Below are 20,723 nucleotides of genomic sequence, written 5' to 3' on the forward strand. Positions count from 1 at the left end.
ATACCCAGTTAGGCTCACAAAAGATTGCAACACGAAACCCCACCATAGGATTGTGCCCTTCACAAGTTACATATAGGATTTATATGTAAAGAAATTAATGCTCTACAGATGGTTTGTCTGGAAATGGGATATAAAGTCACATGAGGAAATGCCTTCTTTCTCCCGGCAAGGGTGAGCTTGGGACTGTGCCATGCTCTCATTTGGAAATAAAGGCAAGCAAGGTGCTCGGGGCATCAGGCTGAACTCTAACATGCATTGTGCCTCAGATGGTCAATTCAGGCTTGTGCTAGTAACACCCCTGGTCCCTTGTCAGCAGCCAGTTCAGCAATAGGCACATGACCCAGCCTTGGCCCTCAGACCAGAGGAGGGTTAGCTAGCCCTTCTCAGAGAGGGCAGGGCACCAGCTTGTGGTTTGGCCATCCTTCTACGTGGTCAGGAGCAAAGATGATATGCGGGTGGCAGGTTGAGCTCTGGAGCCACCATCCCTGCAGATCTGATATATGAGATCATGCATTTCCTTACATTTGAAGCTGGCTTTGTTACTTAGAGCTAGGGGCATCTTAAGGGACCCAGAGTCCTTTCTCAGACCGGACAGCTTGACCAAACAGCCAGACACAGAGGTCTAGATCCTGATCAAAGTAGGCCTGGGACATCACCACCTGCACCACCCAGACATTGCCTTGAAAATCCTTGGGCCTCGTTGCCTCTTTGCGAGGTCGAGCATATATGCAAGTAGGCAGTCACAAGGAGGCACTGAGCATTTATTTTTCCCTGGATCCTTGGATTGAGGCTGAGCTTCCAGCTGTGTTTCCATTTAGAAGTGTTGATTGAGCCTGGATCCCCAAGCCTTCAAACTGTAAATACTTTTGTCTTTTCCTTCCAGGCAGAACTGATCACAGCGGTGGTAGGACACCTCTGTGTGGAATGTGACAATGAACAAAATTGCTGCCCTTGTCTCCTCTTTTGCCTGACACGGCTCCCTGTCAGTGTGTGTGTGTGTCTGTGGTGTGTGCTCAAGAAACAACAAGAACCATGCTCCCCAAGGCCACCCGGACTCTACGATCTGTTCCGTCAGCATTCCCCAGACAGATTGCTTACCCAGGCCGCTCCTGGCCAGAACTCTGCTAGTGCATCTGACGGGGCCATAGCACCCGCTGCTTGCCATCAGTGGAAGGGGACAGAGCTACTGCCTTCAGAGGCCCCTTGACAAGGTCACTAAGACCTCACGGCTTGTTACGTTCTGCATCGGGATCCCAGGAGACTGGAAGAGTCTAGGTCCCTCCCTCTAACCCCCAGGAGCTTGCTCATGGGGAGGAAGGACGGTGAAACCTCAATCTCCTCATTCCTTCCATCTGCTTATTGCCTGCAGCGCGGGCAGGGCCTGCCAAGGACGGTGACCTCGTCAAAGGGCAGAAGAACTTCTGGTTTCTGTGTGGCCACTGGGGGACAGGAATAGTGCTAATGAAGTCTGTGCTGGCACATGTGGCCTGGAAGCTAGAGGTAAGTCGGAGAGGCCTGCCTCAAGTCTTCAGAACAAGGCAGGGCACCCCTCCTATCCAGAGCCGGGGCAGACAGAGAGGAAGAGATTCTCCTTTCTTAGCATTCCTGCATCGAGACACCTGTAGTGATTTGTGACACCCGAGGTGACCAGGAAAGGTCCTCCTCTATTTCTGTACCTCATATCCTTGGGAAGGTTTTAAGGGGGTCAGAGGGCCCGACATCACCTTGGATTGTCCTCATCCTTCTCCCACAACACGAGGCTGTTCTAGATCACGATTCCCTTCAGGAACCAGGCTGGTAACAATCGTGAGCCATAAGGAGGTGTAGGACAGTGGGAGTGGCGGGGACCGTGCCAAGCAGGAGAGCACAAACCAGATCTAAAGACTTCAAGTCCAATTCAAAACAAACATGGGTGACGCATGCTCATCTCAGGTTGTGGCTGAGTTGACTCTGCTGTCCTCAGGAGCGCAATCTAGACCAAATATGTATACTTGAGCAAAGAACCATGAGGGATTTCTGCATCTTACTTCTCACCTGAAGGAGATGGAGAGAGGACCAGAGGGAGAGGCAAGTACCAGGGCTAAGGCAGCATTTTTCAGAAGAGGAAGAGGAGAGATCAGAAAGCATGAAAATTTGAGGATATAGGAGGTGCCTCCTTTATTATTATAATAATTTTTCTTTTTTGAGCTGAGGACGGGTGATCAGGGAAGTGGGATAAGTCAATGAGTCCCCTACATGAAGGACTTGACAGTACATTACAATGCACGTGTGCCTGATTTTTCCACGCAGCCTTGTGGGATCTCACGGTGGGGATCCAAGGACGAGCTGGTCAAGGGCAGTGATCTGCCTCCCACTCATGGCTGAGGGAAGCTCCAGGAGGCCAGGGGTGATATGGAAAGGAAAGGCAGCCAAGGCTTATTCAGGAGTGTCAGAGAGACAAACCACCTTTCCAAGAAGTATCCTAGAGCTGGTATATCAGAGTATGCACGATAATTTTGTGGGATGTGTCCCCGTCTGGAAAATACCGATTTGCAAAGGAAGAGAGCCATCCTTCCCAATTCTGCTCTTCTCTTTCTGCCTGCATCAAAGGGAATGTCTCTGCTTCTGTTAATCTGCCTCACACTTTCCCAACACTTGCGAATCAGCCTCAGCCTCTGCGCCTTTTGCAGGCAGTAGTATCTAGAATTTGACAACATTTTTTTTTTGTTTTCATCTTATTTATTTTTGGCAGTTATCTTTGAATTATGGTAAGATGTTGGCCTTTCCATTTATGGTGGTGATTTAAAGTATCCTTTAAAGACTTAAGTATCGTACAAAGAACGGTGGTGGTAGGAGGAGCATTATGGAAATGATCATAAACCCAGCAGAGAAGCAAGTGAGATAGTAGAACGTGGCCCTTGATGTAGGTGAGGTGGTTGGTTGGGTCTTATTCATCTTTTGAGGAGGATGAAAACATGGACAACCACAGGAGGAATGAGTGGCAGAGTGTCATGGGTTTCAAGACAGCAATTAGGTATACCCAACTCTGGGGTACCTAGCTTGCGTACGCTTCAGGATTCAGCCCATGCCACTTCTTATAGGAAGTCCTCCTGGATGCCTGGCTCTGAAGTCATTTCTCTTCCCATATGCTGATCACCATCCACTTTCTTTGGAACCAGATATGTCATCAGAGGTCACAAAATTGGATGCCTGCTGGGAATAGGGGAAAGAAGACCTATTAGAGTCCTGAAGGGCACGTGCCCCATTTCATGGTGGATAAGCAGAAATGCAGTCCCAGCGTGGCCACATTTTCCAATTTCTCAAGAAAAATATGAAATTAAATTCTTATGTGAAATTTCACTATTTTTAGTGTTGACAACAAATGTTCCAGCCTAGGGGCTGGATCCTGTCTTGGGCACTCTCAGGCGACACAGAGGGAAGATTCCAGGTGAAGATGGCCTTCAAGCGGCAAAGCTCTCACACCCAGGTCCTGAAGATGACATGTGTCTGATAGACATGTGTCTGAAGATGACAGAACCAGGGATGCAAAATCACAGCTAGAGCAAGTTGTGCAAGTCATGTGTTTCCCCATAAGACTGGGCCTTCCTGGCCAGCAGGGAGGGGCCCGAGTCACCAGACCCTGCTTGACCAAGGCTGACCCTAAAGCCCTGCCCACACAGGTCCGAGGCAGGGCAACTGAGAAAATCCAAAAGGACAGGTATCCACCATCCAAGCAAATGAGGCAGTGGTCTGGGAACACAGAGCACAGATATTCCTACAGACACATGTCTACTAGGGTTTTCTGGGTGGGACCTGGGGAAGGAGAGTCACTGTGCTGAGGGACAGGAGGTAGGAGAGTGAATCCAGGCTGCAGCAGCGGGAAGGCTGTGCTGGAGAGGAAGGATTCCATCTGGGGATGGGCTTTGACAGCCAACTTGCTCCAGGATGTAGAGGGATGGATGCCTTGGATGCTGAGTTGGAAAAGGTGGGTGGAGTGCAGAGAGGCTATTTGAGGCAGGCCTGGGAGTGCAAAGGCCAGGAGGCTCCGGGATGCTGGGCAGGTGAGGGCAGCAGCCTGACTGAGCGCTGGAGGGAGGGGGCCCTCTTCTAGGTGGAGGGGGCTGTATTCAGAGGCTGCCACAGAGGGATGGGGAGACAGCTGGAGGGGACAGGAACTTCCTGGAGAGGAAGGAATCTTGCGTCTGTCTCTCTGTAAGGGTAAAAGTTGGTATTTGGGATATTGCCTGCAGTGCACGCTCGCTCCTGTAAAAGCGTCTTCCAGCCTCTGGAGTTTCCATCTCAGGCCTCCCCAACCCGGTCCCATTCCTGCGCCCTGTCCTGCCCGAGGGCGCCCGGAGAGGGGGAGGCAGCTCTTTGCGCCCCGCGGCGGATGGGCGCGACCCAGGCGCCCCAAGGACTCTCCGGGTGGGGATGCTCCGGCAGGCGCCTTGCCTCGAGGTTGTGCGCCGCCAGGGCGCGGGGCACGCCCGATCGGGGCCGGAGGCAGGGCTCCCCGCGCCCGGCCGGCGGGGCTGCTCTGCCTCCGCCTCGGGGTGTCTCTGCTTCGCCGCGGCGGCGGCGGCGGCGGCGAGAGGAGGGGGGCGGGCGGGGGCGGGGGGGGCGGCGGCGGCGGCGGCGGCGGCGGCCGCGCCAAGAAGCGCCGGGTCACCGCAGGCTGAGGCGCCCGCCGTCCCCGCCCTCCCCTCGCTCGCCTTCTCCTCCCTCCTGCCTCCCTCGCTCGCTCGCTCCTTCCCTCTCCCCGCCTCCCCTCCGCGCTCCCCGCCCGCCCCTCCCCTCCCCTCCCCTCCGCGCCTCGCCTCCTCCGCCCCGCGCCCTGCGGTGCTGCAGCTGCGGGCGGCTCCAGCTGCCCCCAGATGTGGGCTGGGCGGCGCGCGGGGAACTTTCGCGCCGGCAGCGAGTGCGGGGCCCCGGCTGCGGTCCGGCTGCCATGGATCCGCCGGCGGGAGCCGCTCGCCGCCTGCTCTGCCCCGCGCTGCTGCTGCTGCTGCTGCCGCCGCCGCTCCTGCTGCCGCCGCCGCCCGCGGACGCCCGGCTCGCCGCCGCCGCCGCCCCCCCGGGTAGGTGCGGCCGGGCCCCCGCGCCGCCGACCCCGGCCGCCGGGCCCCGCCCCGCGAGCTCCGCCGCCCCCTCCCCAGGTGGCGTCTAGCCCGACTTGGGCAAACTCCGCGCGCCCCGCCCGGGGCCAAGTTGGCCAACTTCGGGGCCGGGTTGGTCGCGCAGGGGGCGCCCCGCGGCGCGCCCGAGCTCCTCCGGCCGGGGGGAACCTCGGCGTGTTCGCGGCTCCCGGGACGCGGAGCGAGGGGATGGAGGGCCGGGAAAGCCCCGCGGCAGGGAGCGCAGCGCGGGCCCCGGCGGGTCCCGGGGTGCCGGGGCGAGGCGGCGCCGGGGCTCGCGTCCGGGGACGCTCGGGAGGAGCCGGGTGCTGAGCGCGCCGCCTTGGGTCCTTGGGGACTGCGCGGCGCCCCGGAGGGAATCCCCGAGGACCCGAGGGACCCCGCTCCACCCTTCCCTGCCTTCGGGCGCGCGGGGAGGGCGTCCCGGCATTGGTCCCACCGAGAGCTGGACACGGAGGGCAGGCCGCGCGTGCCCGGGGGAGCCGAGTCCCCGCCGCTCCGGAGGCGAGCGGCGAGGGCGCCCGGGCGGCGGGCGCGGAGGGGTAGAGGCTAGGCGCACGGGGGAGGGGCCGACCCGCAGCGGTCTCGGAGCAGCCCCGCGTCCTGCCGAGGACGGTAGGTTCAAGGGGCGGGGGCGCTCTGACGGGGCCGTCCCCAGGGCAGCCCCAGCCCGGAGCGGGGCAGGGGGCAGAACGCTTGGCTGGCAGGGTCCCAGAGGGGGACCGCCTGGGGGGGGCAGGGCTCCAGAGGGGTGGCCCTGTTAGCGCCCCTTCCCAGTTGGAAGAAGGCCGGGAGGTGCAGGCTAGTTTCTAGGGGTTGCCTGGCAGAGAGCCCTCCCCTTCGCAGCGGTGGTGATGGGGCGGGGGTGGGGTGCGGGGGGATGCGGGGCTGGGCGGCTGGGCTCCTGGGCGCCGAGGTCCTGGCGGGTCTAACGCCCCTTCCCGTTGCAGGCCGGCCCCTGGGGCGCGGAGCTGAGCGCATCCTGGCGGTGCCGGTGCGCACTGACGCCCAGGGCCGCCTGGTGTCCCACGTGGTGTCGGCGGCGTCGGCCCAGGCGGGAGTACGCGCCCGCAGGGCGGCCCCAGTCCAGACCCCGGGCTTACCTGGAGACCACGAGGAGGACCCCGGCGGCCGCCTCTTCTACAATGTCACGGTCTTCGGCCGAGACCTGCACCTGCGGCTGCGGCCCAATGCCCGCCTCGTGGCGCCTGGCGCCACCGTGGAGTGGCAAAGCGAGTCGGGCGCCACCCGCGTGGAGCCCCTGCTTGGGACGTGCCTCTACGTCGGAGACGTGGCGGGCCTGGCTGAAGCCTCCTCCGTGGCGCTCAGCAACTGCGACGGACTGGTGAGTACTCCCTTCGTGGGCTCCTTTCTGCCCACTGCTCTTGCCCCGGGACTTGGAAGCTGGTGACCTGTGACTCCAAGTCCTGCACTGAGGATGTCCTTTGCACCCCTGTGTTGTAGGGACCACCAGGCACTGAACCGAGGGGTTGGCAAGAAGGCAAGTTATTTCGATTGGTCCGAGAGGAGTGATTATGCAGTGGGTCAGGGTCTCCAAAGCTCTGCTCAAATGGCAAGAGGGTGGTCTCCCTAATACCCGCTGGACACAGGTCTTCCTGTTATAACCAGGTGTGTGAACATCTCTGCCAGTGCGTGTGTCTGCACGTGGACACACATTTTGGAATGTGGGTGTGTACTCCGATCTGGGTACTTGTGCACCTATGCTAATATGTGTACTGTGCATGTGTGCATCTGTAGGTTTCTGCTCCTTTGGGTGTCAGAGTATCTGCGGAGTGTATGTCCATGGGCATTGTAGCATGTGTGATGTGTGTGCGCAGGGGGTGTCAGCCCAGCGAGCAGGCAGTGGTGCTGAAATGCCCAGTTATCCCTCTGCCCCCTGGCTGACCTGAAGCCACTGATTTTTATGCTGTGGTTTCCTGTTGAACTCCAGCTGGTAATTTGAAAAGTCGGTTTTCTCTATTTTGAGCCAAGGGGAGCATTTGGAAATGCAGGCTCTGATGTCCATGGGCAGCCTCTGAAGGACAGGAGAGAGGCTGAGTCCTCCACTGGGACTGCATGGGCCACCCGGTGTGACTGGATCCCTGGAACATTTTCCTGTTTCCAGGGGCCCAGAGGAACCGTGGCTTGGCCTGAGGGGGCCTCAGAGGAAGCCTGGATTGATGCTCAGGGAGGAGGCTGACATTGGTGGTGCTCTGTCCAGCCGCCCCAGGGCCTGGCACGCGGCAGAAACCACTGCAGTTTTCTATTTTGGATTGGGGGTGCGGTGGTCAGGCTGGCAGTGCTGCCCAGACATCTGAAGCCTCCCACCATGGGTTCTGCTCTAATTGCCGCTCAGGGCACTCCTGTTCCGTGCAAGTGGCCGCTGTCCCAGCCTTGCTGGCCCCTGAGCCCCCTGTCCTTAGGCTCGTCCTGCTGCCTGCAGAGCCAGCAATTACACCAGAGCCCCACAACCGCTGGTGTTCTTTTTATGGAGACACAGGAAATGTCACTTGTTGCTTCGGAAAATCACTGCCTTTGGCTGGATTTAGTTAGAACCCAGGCATGCTGCAAACAACTATAAATGTCCTTGGAGGAGTTGGGTTATCCTTGGGCAGCCCTTTTTATGTCCATTGTCTCTGAGGCCATGCTGGGCCTCACAGGTGTGTCTCATTTTATGCTGCAGGTGAATTTCCGAAATAAAAGCCAGTTGGTGCTGGGGACTCCAGGGGTTGGGGGAGTTGACACAGATGCAGTCTGTAGGTGGGCCAGCTCCTGTGTACTAAGAAATTCCTGATGGAGAGCATTTCAGGGAGGCTTTGTCGCTGCATCATCCCTTCATCTGTCCTTTGGTGAGTTATTTGTTTAGCCACAAGGTCCCTAATGCCATTTGTCTGCTGTCCCGGTTGGAGGTACAGCTGGCCCTGCGCCACCTGGGGCTCCAGGCCACTGATGGGCTGAGGGGCACTCTGTCCAAGGCTCTGATGCCATGCTCCTGGGGGCTATTTGAAGAATGGGTTGGCAGTAGGCAAAGGTGCAGGTTGGCAATCTTAGCAGAGGGAAGAAGAACCTGTGCAGAGGTACCAGGTATTCATTGGCCTGGTCAGGACAGGCATGGTGAGATGTCTCAAGTATGGACACACACCTGTGCAGCTGCAAGACAGCTGGAAAGCAGACTGGAATTGGAAGAAGGGCTGGGGCTTGTCTGAGGGGCCTTGAATGCTGTCAATGAAATAGGGCCCAGAGACAATGGGGCATTAATATTAGTTCTTTACTCTTACTCCTCTCCCCTTCCCTTCCTTTCCCTTCCCTTCCCTTTTTCTTCCCTTTTTCTTCCTTCTTTCTTTCCTTTCTTTCATGTTGGTGTGTGTGTCTCTTCTCATTTTATACCAATTAATTCCTTAACCTTTTGGGCCTCTCTGTGCATCACTAGTAGGCCTGGGGCTTTGTACATGGTGCAGTCTCGGTTCCAGTTATCCCTCTGCCCCCTGGCTGACCTGGAGCCACTGATTTTCCTCCCTGGATTGCAGATGGGGAGATGAGGCTCTAGGAGGTTGAGTGACTTGCCCAAGACCACCTAGCCCATAATGGCAGGAATCTGGCCTGGTTCTCTCCAGCCCCTTGGAGAGAGCTGCTCCCAAGTCTGGGGGGTGAAGACACTGAAATGGGCACTACCCTTTCAATAGGCCTTATATGGAGAAATGCATCTCACTGTCCCAGCTACCCAGGCTCTTAACTACCATGCCGCACAGGCCTCACCTCTGAAGCTTCTGCTCTTCCTTCATCGATAGAAAAACACACTGAAACAGGTGTGTCAGTCTGTGGTGTCCATGCAAATCCCTGGGGATCTTGTTAAAATGCTGGTCCTTGTTCTACACATGGGAGGGGGGTGTGGGTGGGCTAAAGTGCTGCATTTCTTTCTTTCTTTTTTTTTCTTTGCAAGATTTTATTTCTTTATTTGAAAGAGAGAGAGAGGGAGGGAGAGAAAGAGAGTGGGAGCATGAGCTGGGGGAGAGGCAGGTGGAGAGAGAGAGGCAGACTTCCCATTGAGCAGGGAGCCTGATGCAAGCTCAATCCCAGGACCCTGGGGTTACGACCTGAGCCGAAGGCAGATGTTTAACTGATTGAGTTACCCGGTCACCACTCTTTTTTTTTTTTTTCCTTAGAGAGAGAGAGCATGAGTGGGCAGAAAATGGCAGAGGGGAGAGGGCGAGAGAGAATCTTAAGTAGGCTCCACACACAGTGTGGAGCCCAAAGCAGGGCTTGATCTCACAATGCCGGGATCATGACCTGAGTCAAAATGAAGAATTGGATGCTTAACTGACTGAGCCACCCAGACACCCCAAGTTCTGCATTTCTTATAAGCTCCCAGGTTAATGCTGCTGGGCCACAGGCCACCCTTTGACAAGCAAGGCTCAACAGCCTCATTTCTGTGGGAGAGAGTTCTACAGATTCCAGCACAGGTTGCTTGTAGCAAATGGGTTTCATCAGACAACTGATGTGGGAAAGGCTGCCGCTTGCCTTCAGCTTGGGAGATTTGGGGGGCCCACTGGGATCTTTGAGAAGTTCTGTAATAAATAAATGTCTCATACTCTAAGTCCTCCATCATTTCCCACATAGATGGGACCATGGAACCCCTTCTTTGCAGAACATGCCTTCCTGACGAAAAACCCTAGAGCAGGGTCCCGGCAGGCAGTTGGGGTCCTGTAGCTTACATTTAGAGGCTTAGGGTGGGACATGCCTCTCCTGAGAGCTGCAGGCCTTTCAGGCCTAATGTCCTGCTCCTGGCCTGTTCAGCTCCTTTACTTATCTCCTCGCCTGGCCCTGAGTTTGTTTCTCTACTTTAATGGAAGGCAGCAGTAGGGGCACCTGGGTGGCTCAGTAGGTGTCCCACTCTTGGTTTCAGCTCAGATCATTATCTCGAGTCATGGGATTGAGCTCCACATTGGGCTCCATGCTCAGTGTGGTGTCTGCATGGGGTTCTCTCTCTCCCTCTGCCCCTCTGTTTGCTTGTGTGTGTTCTCTAAAAATAAATAAGTAAAATCTTAAAAATAAAGGAAGGCAATGGTAGCTTTGTTTTCTGTGGACAGCAGTCTCCTAATTGAGGGGATTCTCATTTCACTCTGCCAGAATCTTTTCAGTTACAAGTGACAGGCAGCTTAAATTAGTTTAAACAAAAAACGAGAAGTGATTAGTTCACATAATGATAAGTCTTCAGGCATGGCTGAATCCAGGTGCCCCCGCTAGGTCATGAGGACACTTGCCTCTTTCTTCCTATGTGTTGGCTTTGTTCTGCAGTGAGTCCAGGGGCCACAGCAGTGTCTGGCTGACATCTTTTCCTGATTAATTCCAGCTGAGTCCTGGGTCTCACTCTGGCCAGCCTGAGGTTTGGTGCTCCTGTGAGAATCAGGTAGGACATGGGATTTGCAGAGACCCAGAAACAGAGAGCAGAAGAGTGCTGTTCCTTCAGTTGGTATGAGATTGGGATTCTGAGCCCGCCAAGATGTAGATTCTTCTGGAATCAGGTAGAGATACACACTCAAGAAATGCCACGTGAAGACATGCTTCATAAGGCATACTGTGTGTGCACTTTATTCCTAGAGAGGCTGGTAAATGTATAGCTTCCAGTTTTTTTTTTCTACAGCCACTAGACAGAAGTTGTTCATAATATTCACAGGGAAAGGTTAAGGTTTGTCTTTTCATGATGCATTAGAAAATTATGCTTAACAAAGGATTCTTATATGTCACATTGCTATAGTCTCCTAGTACCTTTCAGGCCCCATAATTTCATATTATTCATATGTGCTCATTAAAAACCCAATTAGGAGATGCCTGGGTTGCTCATTCAGTTAAGCATCTGCCTTTCGCTCAGGTCAGGATCCTAGGGTCCTGGGATCAAGCCTGGCATCTGACTCCCTGCTCAGTGGGTAGTTTGCTTCTCTCTTTCCCTCTGCCTTTCCCTCCCACTCATGCACACACACACTCTCTCTCTCTAATAAATAAATAAAATCTTTTGAAAATCCAATGAGAAGCCTATTGGCATAAAGGTAATAATAGTAAGTCATAGTTTGCTTACCTCGACTATGTGCTATGTGCCAGGCTCCCTGCTGAGTGCCTTATGCCTGCTTCACCTTGTTCAGTCCTTACAACATCCTATGGCCTATGCCTGATATTATCCCCATTCTATGGGTGAAAGAACTGAGGCTCCAAATGCTGAGAGCTTGCTTCAAACTTTGCAGCCAGTATTTAAATGCATGTCTGCCTGATTCCAAGATCCTGCTCACTACATTTTATTGTCTTTTTTTTTTGCATGCCAACAAAAAGACTCAAAATGAAGAAATGCATTTATTTAAAACATTTCTTAACTTTCCTGTTTTGACTCCCAGAGACCTTCTCAGTCGGGGTGTTGTCTGTTTGTGGGAGCTGGGAGCAGGCCTGGTGGCTGAGTGCTTGCTGACACATGGCTGACCTGCTCCAGCCTGAAGTTCCTGGCAGGTTGCCCGAGTCTTCACAGCTGGATGATGGCAGCAGGGACTCCAGTGGGACCGAAGCACCCTATCCCACCTCTGCCTCCTACCTCAGTGCAGCTGTGGAGACTTCTCTGGCCTGATAGAGCCTGACAGAGCCCATGGGTAGAAGTCTTCATGGGCTGGGCAGTAGGAAGGGTCTGGCTTCTAAGGTCTGGTCCCATCCTGAGATCTGGGGGGGGCCAGTGTACACACCTCCCTGGGGGCTTGATCCTCATTGTATGTCAGAGGTTCAGAGGGCCCCAAGACTGAGGCTCCCCTGCTAGGCTGCCCTCTTGGCCAGGCCCCTACTCTGTCCAGCCTTTTTTTTTTTTTTTTTTTTTTTTTTTAAAGATTTTATTTGTTTATTTTAGAGAGAGATAGCTCGAGAGCTCAAGAGAGAGAATCTTAAGCAGACTCTGCACTGAATGCACTGAGTGCAGAGCTGACTCGGGGTTTGATTTCCAGGATCACTCCTTTGATCCCTGTCCATGACCCCCCACATCCAGTAGACCGCCATCCTAGACATCTCTAGACTTTATCCCAGTTTCCATCTCTCCACCACTCCTGACCCCAAGCCCTGTCTCTTGAGCCTATGTTCCTCCGCTGCTGCTCATTGGTGTCTCCCCAGCAACTATTTCTTCACACAGCAGCCATGCTGATTTTTATAAGCCATATATTAAATCACGGCACTCTTTTGCTTAATAAGATCTTTCAATGATTCTAAGTGCCCTTAAAAAAAAATCCAAACATTGGGGCACCTGGGTGGCTCAGTGGATGAGCATCTGCCTTTGGCTCAGGGCAAGATCCCGGGGTCCTGGGATCAAGTCCCACACTGGGCTCCCCACAGGGAGCCTGCTTCTCCCTCTGCCTGTGTCTCTGCCTCTCTCTGTGTCTCTCATGAATCAATCAATAAAATCTTTAAAAAAATCCAAACCTGGACAAACATTCAAATCCACTGGCCTGGCATTTAAGGCCACCTATGACCTGGCCCAGTGGCCTCTAGTTTTGTCTGTCACTGTGTCTCCGTCATGCCTGTGCCTCATCACACTTATCTTTTAGTTCCTCCAACACAGGATGCCCCCAGCTTACAGCCTTTGCATATGCTGTGCCCTTACCTGGACCACTCTTATCCCTTCATCTTTAGGTTACTCTCTAGGTCTCAGCTAAATGGCATTTCATCCAGGAAGCCATACTAGACATTCACATGCCATGCTGCACCCTCTGCTTCTTGGTAACGTGCCATGGATAACATGTACCCAGCTATGTTTGCAGGGCCCAGCTCTGGCTGGGCAGAACTCAGTTGGGAGCTGTGAAATGAGAGTTCCCAGGAAGCGGGGACTGGAAGCCTATGTAGGCTTGTCCCTGAGGCCCCGCACCCGCCAGTGCTCACCCTGGCCTGTCTTGCTTCATCTGCTCTCTTGCCAATCCCAGAATGCCCACACTCACTGGGGACAGCCCCCTTGGACAATGGCTGAAAGCTGTGCCTCCTTTCCCATAGGAAAGCTCTTGTGCACAGCATGTGGTTTTATAGTTTTCCTGCCCCTGCTTTGGGGTTTATGAAACCTGAGTTCAAAACCCTTGGTCTAAATCAAACTAAGTAGGGTGAGGAAGACCACCCCACTTCCTAGTCCTATATGGGGAAGATTTGGGTGGAGGGAGGAGATGTTGGTCTGGGCTCTGGCAAGTCATCTTGTGACTCTGGCAAATCCTCCCGTCATTGGCCTCAGTTTGTCCATGTGGGAACTGGGGGCTGAAGTTAACTGTTTTGGGGACCCTTCCAGGGCAACTCCACGTGTCTTAGGGGCCAGACGGGAAGCAGACACAAGTGAGGGGACAGGGCTGGAGAAGGGAGAGGTGGGGACCCCGGCAAGTCCAAGCCCTACATCCCTTGAGAGATTGTTGCCTCCTGGGAGTGTGGGCTCCTTGCTGCTGAGCCTCCCATTTCTCCTTCAGAGAAACTGTGTTTCTGAGTCTGTTGATATGGTTTGGGCAAACAAGCCCAGGTGAAGACCCCCGTGTGGGCCCTGAGGTCCCCTCACAAGAGCCTCCAGAGGCAGGTGTGGAAGTGTTGGGAGGTGTACTGGCAGCAGGATCATTAGAGGGCCAGGACTCCTTGCCGGCAGCGGCTGGGGAACTTGCTGAGAACCCAGCCTGACTTCATCACAACCATCCCATGCCCCCTTCCAGGCGTCCACAGCCTTTGGCTGGCCTCCCCACCACTTCTCACTGGGAGTGATCCGGTGGAAAAGATGGAGCTTCCTAGGTGTTCTTCCTTGCCTGGGCGGGGTAGGGACGTGCATGGACCTGTGGCTGCCCTGATGGAGGCTGACTTGTCAGGGGTTCGAGCTCCAGGTCGCAGAGTAGCAGTCTGTGACCCATTTGCCTTGTGGTGGCCCCCAGGCCTATGCACTGATGCATAGGTGCATCAGTGGTCTGAAACCCAGACTCATCTGAGGCACCTAGAGTCCTTAAAATCATAGACAGCCATAGACAACCATAGATGGTTGCCAGGGACTATGGGGAAGAGGGGAATGGGGGCTATTGTGAATGGTTACAGAGTTTCAGCTTTACAAGAGAAAAAGAGGTCTGGTGACAGTTGTGCCACATTTTGGATGTATTTAATAGCATTGAACTACACTAAAAATGGTTAAGATGGTAAGTTTTACATTATGTGTATTTAACCACAGAAAAAAGGACGTCTGAGAAGTCATGGGATTCGGTAGGCAGTTCGGGGATGGAGTGTACCCTTGGGCCCCATCGTCCTGTTTTCCTCCCCTGTGTGACTCTGTTCCTTGGGGGACCAGGGGCTGCGGCCGTCCGCACCCTCACACTCCGAGAGCTGGCCTGGCGGGAAAGGGAAGCTATTTTTTGGAGGTTCCCGCCAGGCTTGAGCTTCATTCTGCCTGGTCGGGATTAGGTCACGGGACGTTTCCGTAGCCAATCACTGTGGCCCAGGAATGCCAGGCGCGGACTGGCTCTGATCTGGCCACGTCGCGGCGCCGAGAGCCGGGACCACCCCGAGGGCGCCTCGCGCTCGACCCCGCTCCGCGCCTCTGCCGCTGCCGGCCCTGCTGCCCGCGCGGCCCTCAAGGGAAGGCCGTCAGAGGATCATGGTCTACACCCGCAACCCCCGCTGCCCGTGTCCCAGTCCCTGCAGTCGTCCTTGTTATGGCCCTTTTACAGATGAGGAAGGCTAGGCCCCGCGTGTTACTGGGACCTGTGCCTGTGGGCTGTCGCGGTGTGGGGTTGCCTCTCTCCGTGGAATCCTCTAGGGAAGGGCAGAGTGGAGCCCAGCTCGGCCCCTCACGAAGGGCCAGCATAGTCGGTGTCTGATCCCTGAGCCTGAGCCCAGGGAGGCCAGCTCTTCCCGAGTTCTCCCCATCACCTTGCCATCCCCTCCCCTAACTCTGCCGCGTGGTCCCGTGTGTTTCTGGCACTGGTTGTGGATGTAATGGTGCCTCCCGTTCACGTGTTGACCAACTTCAGGCTCTTTCTGCCCCATGGCCAGCCCTGGCTACCTGTCCCCTTGGGCCCTCAGCACTTGGTGAGTATGGAGTGATGCCAGGGGTCGGCCCAGAGGTGGGAAAGACCAGATCATCACCTAGGCCACTGAGGACCATGAGTGCGGAAGCCAGCGTGAGCAGTCCTTGAAGAGCTCATCTGCTCTGAGCCACAGGAACACGCCCCGTGGCCTGGTGTGCCCACTTAGCATCCAGGCTGGCTTTGCTGTGTGCTGGCCTGAGCTGTGACCTGGGCCTCCCCACTCTGGTTGCGGAAATCCATAGGGACAGATGCATGTGGGTCCCTTTCTGGGACCCTGGGTCTGTACTAACAATCCTTCATTACCCTCACTGCCCTCCCCTGCTTGGGCAGCCTGGGGAACATATGTGCATGTTTGTGTGCCTATGGTGGGGATGTGGGTGCATGTGCATGCATATCTGTATGAGTGTGATGTGATATGTATCTGCACGTGAATGTGTGCTTATGCATGTGATTCTATGCATTGGAATGAACATGTGAGTGTGTGCATAGGTGTGAGTGTGCATGTGTGTCTGTAGGTGTACATGTATGTCCACCTGAGTGAGCATGTGCATTCGAATGTGAGTGTGTATGTATGTTCATGTGTGTTCTTGGCAGGGGTTTCCAGCAGCGGGGGGGGGGGGGGTACTGAGAAGGGGTAGAGGTCCTGAGGGGAGAGGAAGACCCTAGCCCTCCGAATCTTGGCACCACCGTGGGCCCCCACTTCCCCCAACTGGCAGGCGCTTTGGAATGGGAGGGCCCAGGTAGGAGCCTCTTGTTCTGCTGCTTATGTTTCATACTAAATGTCAACTGTCCACCGGGTCTGCGGTGCTGCCATTAATATGGAGAAGTTATTACAGAGCTTGGAGCTGGCTCCTCGGGCTCATCCATGAATTTCAATTACAGTGCACATCTACTCTAGGCCTGTGGAGTGGGGCACACAGCTTTTGCTTGAAGGCAGAGGAAACTCTGGCATCCAGAACCCAAGCCTAGGCAGTGCAGAGGGGCTAGGTGGGCCCTGAACTGCCCCACGTTGCCTTGCAGGTTTCGAGTGAGCATGGACATGGTGTGGACATGGTGTGGACTGGAGGCTGCTGTGTCACATGGTCATCTGTACCCTGCAGAGCTGGGCAGCCTGGACATGAGCTGAAATGCCACGAAACCTCTTTCCTTTGGCTTGCAAAGGGGGGGAATGCTATCTACACCCTCCTTGCTGGACATTGGAAGGATGAGTGGACAATAGGCACTTAGCCCCCAAGTCAAGGGTTTGGGAAATGTTGGCCATTTGTGCATTTCATCCGTTCTAAGGTGCCATCAATTACAGGGCACACTGGACATTCCCAATTAAACCGCGCCATGGCACCTTAACTACAGTCTTAATAGGTGTAGACACCAGCCACCCTGCCCCTGGTTGCTCCAAACAGTGGGCCATTCCTCCCTTCTCACTTGCTTGGCTTACTTAGCATGTGACTGTCTCCTTCACTTCTGGGTGTCTTCCTCTCTTTGGTAAAGTGCAGAGTTACAGTCATTCCTCCAGGGGCATTCGTCATTGACGCCAAAGCTGCATACTCTGTTGTCTCTGTGCCTTTGCGCACACACCATAATTTTTTTGCCATTATGGTGTGATTTTTTGAAGACATTTTGGGTGGCAAGAATCTCAACACAAGATGTGCTGACCCTACACGCAATTCAAGTGAAGTGATGGCATATAAGTGAAATGTCATGGTCAGGTTGGTGCGTGCCAGGCAGTGCCAGCCACCACATGGTTGCTGCCTGCTGCAACTGGTGATAAGACTCAGTGATTTCATCCCAGAGTTCAGAGATGGTAAATGTGAAAAAATGTGTGTCTAGAGTCCTGGACATGCAGTTTTTATTGTTGTTGTTATTATTACTCTGTTAGAAGTGATTTCAAGGCCCTGAGAGCTGGCATGCAGTTCTCAGCCTGAGAAGTAGAGCTGCAACAGAGACAGGGCTGTTCACACCGGAAGGCCTAGCGCTTGTTAGCTCTGTGAGCAGAATATTAAGGATTCGTCTCTAAACCTGGTATTTCTCCCTTGAAAGCAGGGATTGGGACCACCTGGCAAATAAGGTGTATTTGTTTCATGCAAGCTTTGTTTAGGCAGCCAATCTGATTGGGACAGAGCTTCTGAAGGTATGATAAAAAGTGGCTCAAGAGCTGTGAATATGAGTATATGTAGGTTTTTAATGGATTATGCCATCTTACCATCTCTCATTAGTTGCAAATGAAATGTTGGATTAACCAATACCATAGATAAATTCTATTTTTCTGTCATTCTGTTCTACCAGAACTAAATGGTTTATCATTAGAGCCTTAAAGCAGTGATATCTAAAGAATTAGCTACTTTACAGCTACACAGTCCACTATGGTAGCTATGAGACAGATGAGGCTATTGGCCACTTGAAATGTGGCTGGTCTGAAGTGAGAGGTGCCTGAGTGTAAAATACTCAATATTCAAAGACTTCGTACAAAAAAAAAGAATATAAAATATCTCATTGGTAATCTAAAAGTATCTATTATAGATTGAAATGATAATATTTTGGATATACTGGATAAAGTAAGATATATTGCTGAAATTAATTTCACCTGCTTTTTTTTTTTTTTTTTCAATGTGGCTCCATGTGAAGTTCTCATTACATTTCTGTTGGACAGTGCTGCTTTGAGACATCTGGCTGGATACTTCCCGTTTTGCTGTTATTCTTTTGCAAAATTTTCTTGGCTGGTCACATCTGTTTATTCTTTCAATTGAATTTTAGAATTGTTTTGTCAGGTTAAAAACAATCCTTGTGAATTTGATTGACATTAAATTAAACCTCAAAACCAATTAAAGGAGGAATTGACATAATTTACAGTATTTACCAGAACATGGTGTATCTTTCAATTGATTTAATTCTGCTTTGATGTTGTCCAGTAAAGTATTACACGTTTTTTTATACGGGTCACCCGTGGATTTAAGTCAGTGTCATTTCAGGGATTTTTTTTCCTTTTTGCTATTGTTTATTGAATCATTTCCATCTATTGTTGGTGTACAGGAAAGCTGTTGATTTTTACATAATTTTCTTTTATCAAGCTGCTTGATTGAACTCATTAATTTTAATATATCTTTGCAGATTCCCCTGGGTTTTCTAGGTATACAGTTGTACTGTCTGGAAACGATAATTTCGGAGCCTCATTTCCAATCTGCATCATCTAGAACCTTCAGAGTAATGTTAAGTAACAGCAGTGGCTTTGTGCATCCACGTCTGCGCCTGGCTCTGATGGGAACGCCCCTGGCATTTCTCTGCTTAATAAAATATAATGCTTGCTTGTGGACTAAGATGGATTTTGTGTGAAGGCAATATCCTCTGAATTCTAGTTTTCTAAGGTCTTACTTTTATCAGCAAAGGAGCTGAAATCTAGATAAAATGTGTCTACACCTCACACACCGCCACCCCCACCTCCACTGCCCCCCAAAGCCAGAAGTGTTATATGACTCCCAGGGTCTGTGTTTCCTGAGGACCTGGGACCCAGGGCTGCTGGCCAGTCCCCTGTGAGTCGCCTGCTTTCTGGCCCTCACATGCAAGCCAACCCTGTTTACAGCTCTCAGGCCCCCCTCACAGCAGGCATTTGTGGAGTGCTGCTGAGGAGGATGGAGGAGGCAGTACTGCCCAGCCATGCAGGTGGCTTCCAGGAGAGTGGGACCCAGTTCTTAGAAAGCCCATATGTGGGGGAATTGCCACCTTGACACGCTGGGTTCTCTCAGTGGTGTCTCTCCCAACCTTCAGTTTTTCTGAGGCAAACCTCCTGAGTCTTACAGAAGACTTTACCCCCTTGCTCAGTGGTTGGTTCCTGCCCACACAGCAACCTCCCTGCCTGCCCCCCGCTGGGTGCCATTGGTACCTTTATTCCCACAGGCTTCTAGAAGGTCTTTTCTCTCTTTTTTTATTAAAAAAATTTTTATGGAAGTTTGATTTGCCAGCATATAGTATAACACCCAGTGCTTATCCCATCAAGTGCCCTCCTCAGTGCCTGTCACCCAGTCACCCCATCCCCTGCCCGCCTCCCCTTCCACTACGCTTTGTTCATTTCCTAGAGTTAGGAGTCTCTCATGTTTTCTCAAAGACTGTCATGCCCGTAGAGGAGATCTGTGGCCTGTTGTGTAGAGAATAGAATAAAATTGTGTTGTCGGTCTGCCCACAGACGGGCATAGGATTTGGGCAGCTTCCAACAATGCCAGCCTGAGAGATTGTGATTTATTGGATGTGGGTAGGACTTGGGGGTCTGTGTTTTTCAGGAGCTACACAGGAGAGTCTTAAGCATAGCCAGTGAGCACCCACTGACCTAGAGAAAGGTCAGGAGGTATGAGGTTGGACAGAACCAGGTGTGGGGCTGACTCTCCACTTGGCTGGCCTGTGACCCTAGGTTTCCCCAGTTGCCATACCACCTGTACCACCTGCCTAGAGGGGCTCATGTCTTTGAGGGAGAGAAGGGGAACAAGCTGGTTGGCCTCAGTCCGAAAGGTTTGGGATCCAAACTCAATGGGAGCATTGAAGTGGAAGGAGATGATGTCCACAAGGGACAGCCAGGCCTGCAGGTGGCCTGGGACCATGCAAGCTGCCACTGAGGTGTAAGCTCCTGACCTTCTCTGCTCCGATTTTTCACCTGGAAATTAAGAGCATGGCAAACAGGGAAGGCTGAAGCTGAGTGTCCACGTGGTGGGCGCTTAGAACTCGGGTGGCAGGTGGGGGCAGGGGTGCCATCTTCTGTGGTGCCCCTCAGTGCCACCCAGCCAGACCCCCAGCCCTGTGAAGCTCCCAGCCCTCCTCTGTTCTGGCCTCAGTCCATCGGCTGACCACTGGCCACTGGTGTGAGCTCATTGGCCTTGATCTTGATCTTGATCTTGATTCCTTTGATGCTTGATCTGAGGCCTGGGCCTCCCTGGCATTTGAGTATGTCCCAGCCCGGAGTGGCTGGTCTGAGACCTGCATGCAGAGAAGGGGAGGTCCCAGGCCAGGGCTCAGCTCAGCTGCCAGAGGGAAGGCCTGTTTCCTGAGCAGCCCGCAGGGAGTAAAGCAGGGTCCTGGCTCGGAGGCCAGAAGCCCTTCTATCCCTTTCTTTCTTGGCATGCCTTTCTTCTCTTGTCTCTCTTCCCTCTCTCCCCACCCTGCAGTGCCTGCTTCTCTCTTCCCTCCCTCCTCCCCCCTCCTTTCTCTCCTCTTCTCTTCCCTTCCTTTCCCTCCTCTTCTTCCCCGAAGCCAGCCCCTCACTTGGTCAACCAGGACCCCTGGGTGACCCTTCCTTGGTGGTGGACTCTTCATCACTGGCCACACACTCTGACCCGGGTTGTGCTTGCATGGTCCTATTCATACCACCTCCTGTGACACTGGGCACGGGAGATCATCCCCCTGTACGGGGAGGAAAATCAGAGAGCAGGAGTGACCTACCCCAGGTCACATGGAGCCGAGGGCCTGGGCTCCTGCTGCTGTAGCTGGAACTCAGGAGGAGACCTCTGCTGTCCTTACACATCATCCCACCCCCAGCCTGCACAGCAGGGTTAATTACTGCAGCAGGCAGAGGAGTCCCTCC

At 53.6% G+C, this 20,723-nt stretch overlaps 1 protein-coding gene across 1 annotated transcript in view; it reads left to right on the top strand.

Moving 5' to 3' along the window:
- The first annotated feature begins 5,994 nt into the window (after positions 1-5,994).
- The window catches only part of ADAMTS2 (ADAM metallopeptidase with thrombospondin type 1 motif 2), a 223,555-nt gene continuing 208,826 nt past the window's right edge, over positions 5,995-20,723 (top strand). Inside the window, exon 1 of the mRNA XM_038551648.1 lies at positions 5,995-6,459. Within this exon, the coding sequence (XP_038407576.1) occupies positions 5,995-6,459 (465 nt within the window). The remainder of the gene's footprint in view (positions 6,460-20,723) is intronic.

Source organism: Canis lupus, chromosome 11 (genome assembly GCF_011100685.1).
Source record: "Canis lupus familiaris isolate Mischka breed German Shepherd chromosome 11, alternate assembly UU_Cfam_GSD_1.0, whole genome shotgun sequence".
Classification (NCBI taxonomy): domain Eukaryota; kingdom Metazoa; phylum Chordata; class Mammalia; order Carnivora; family Canidae; genus Canis; species Canis lupus.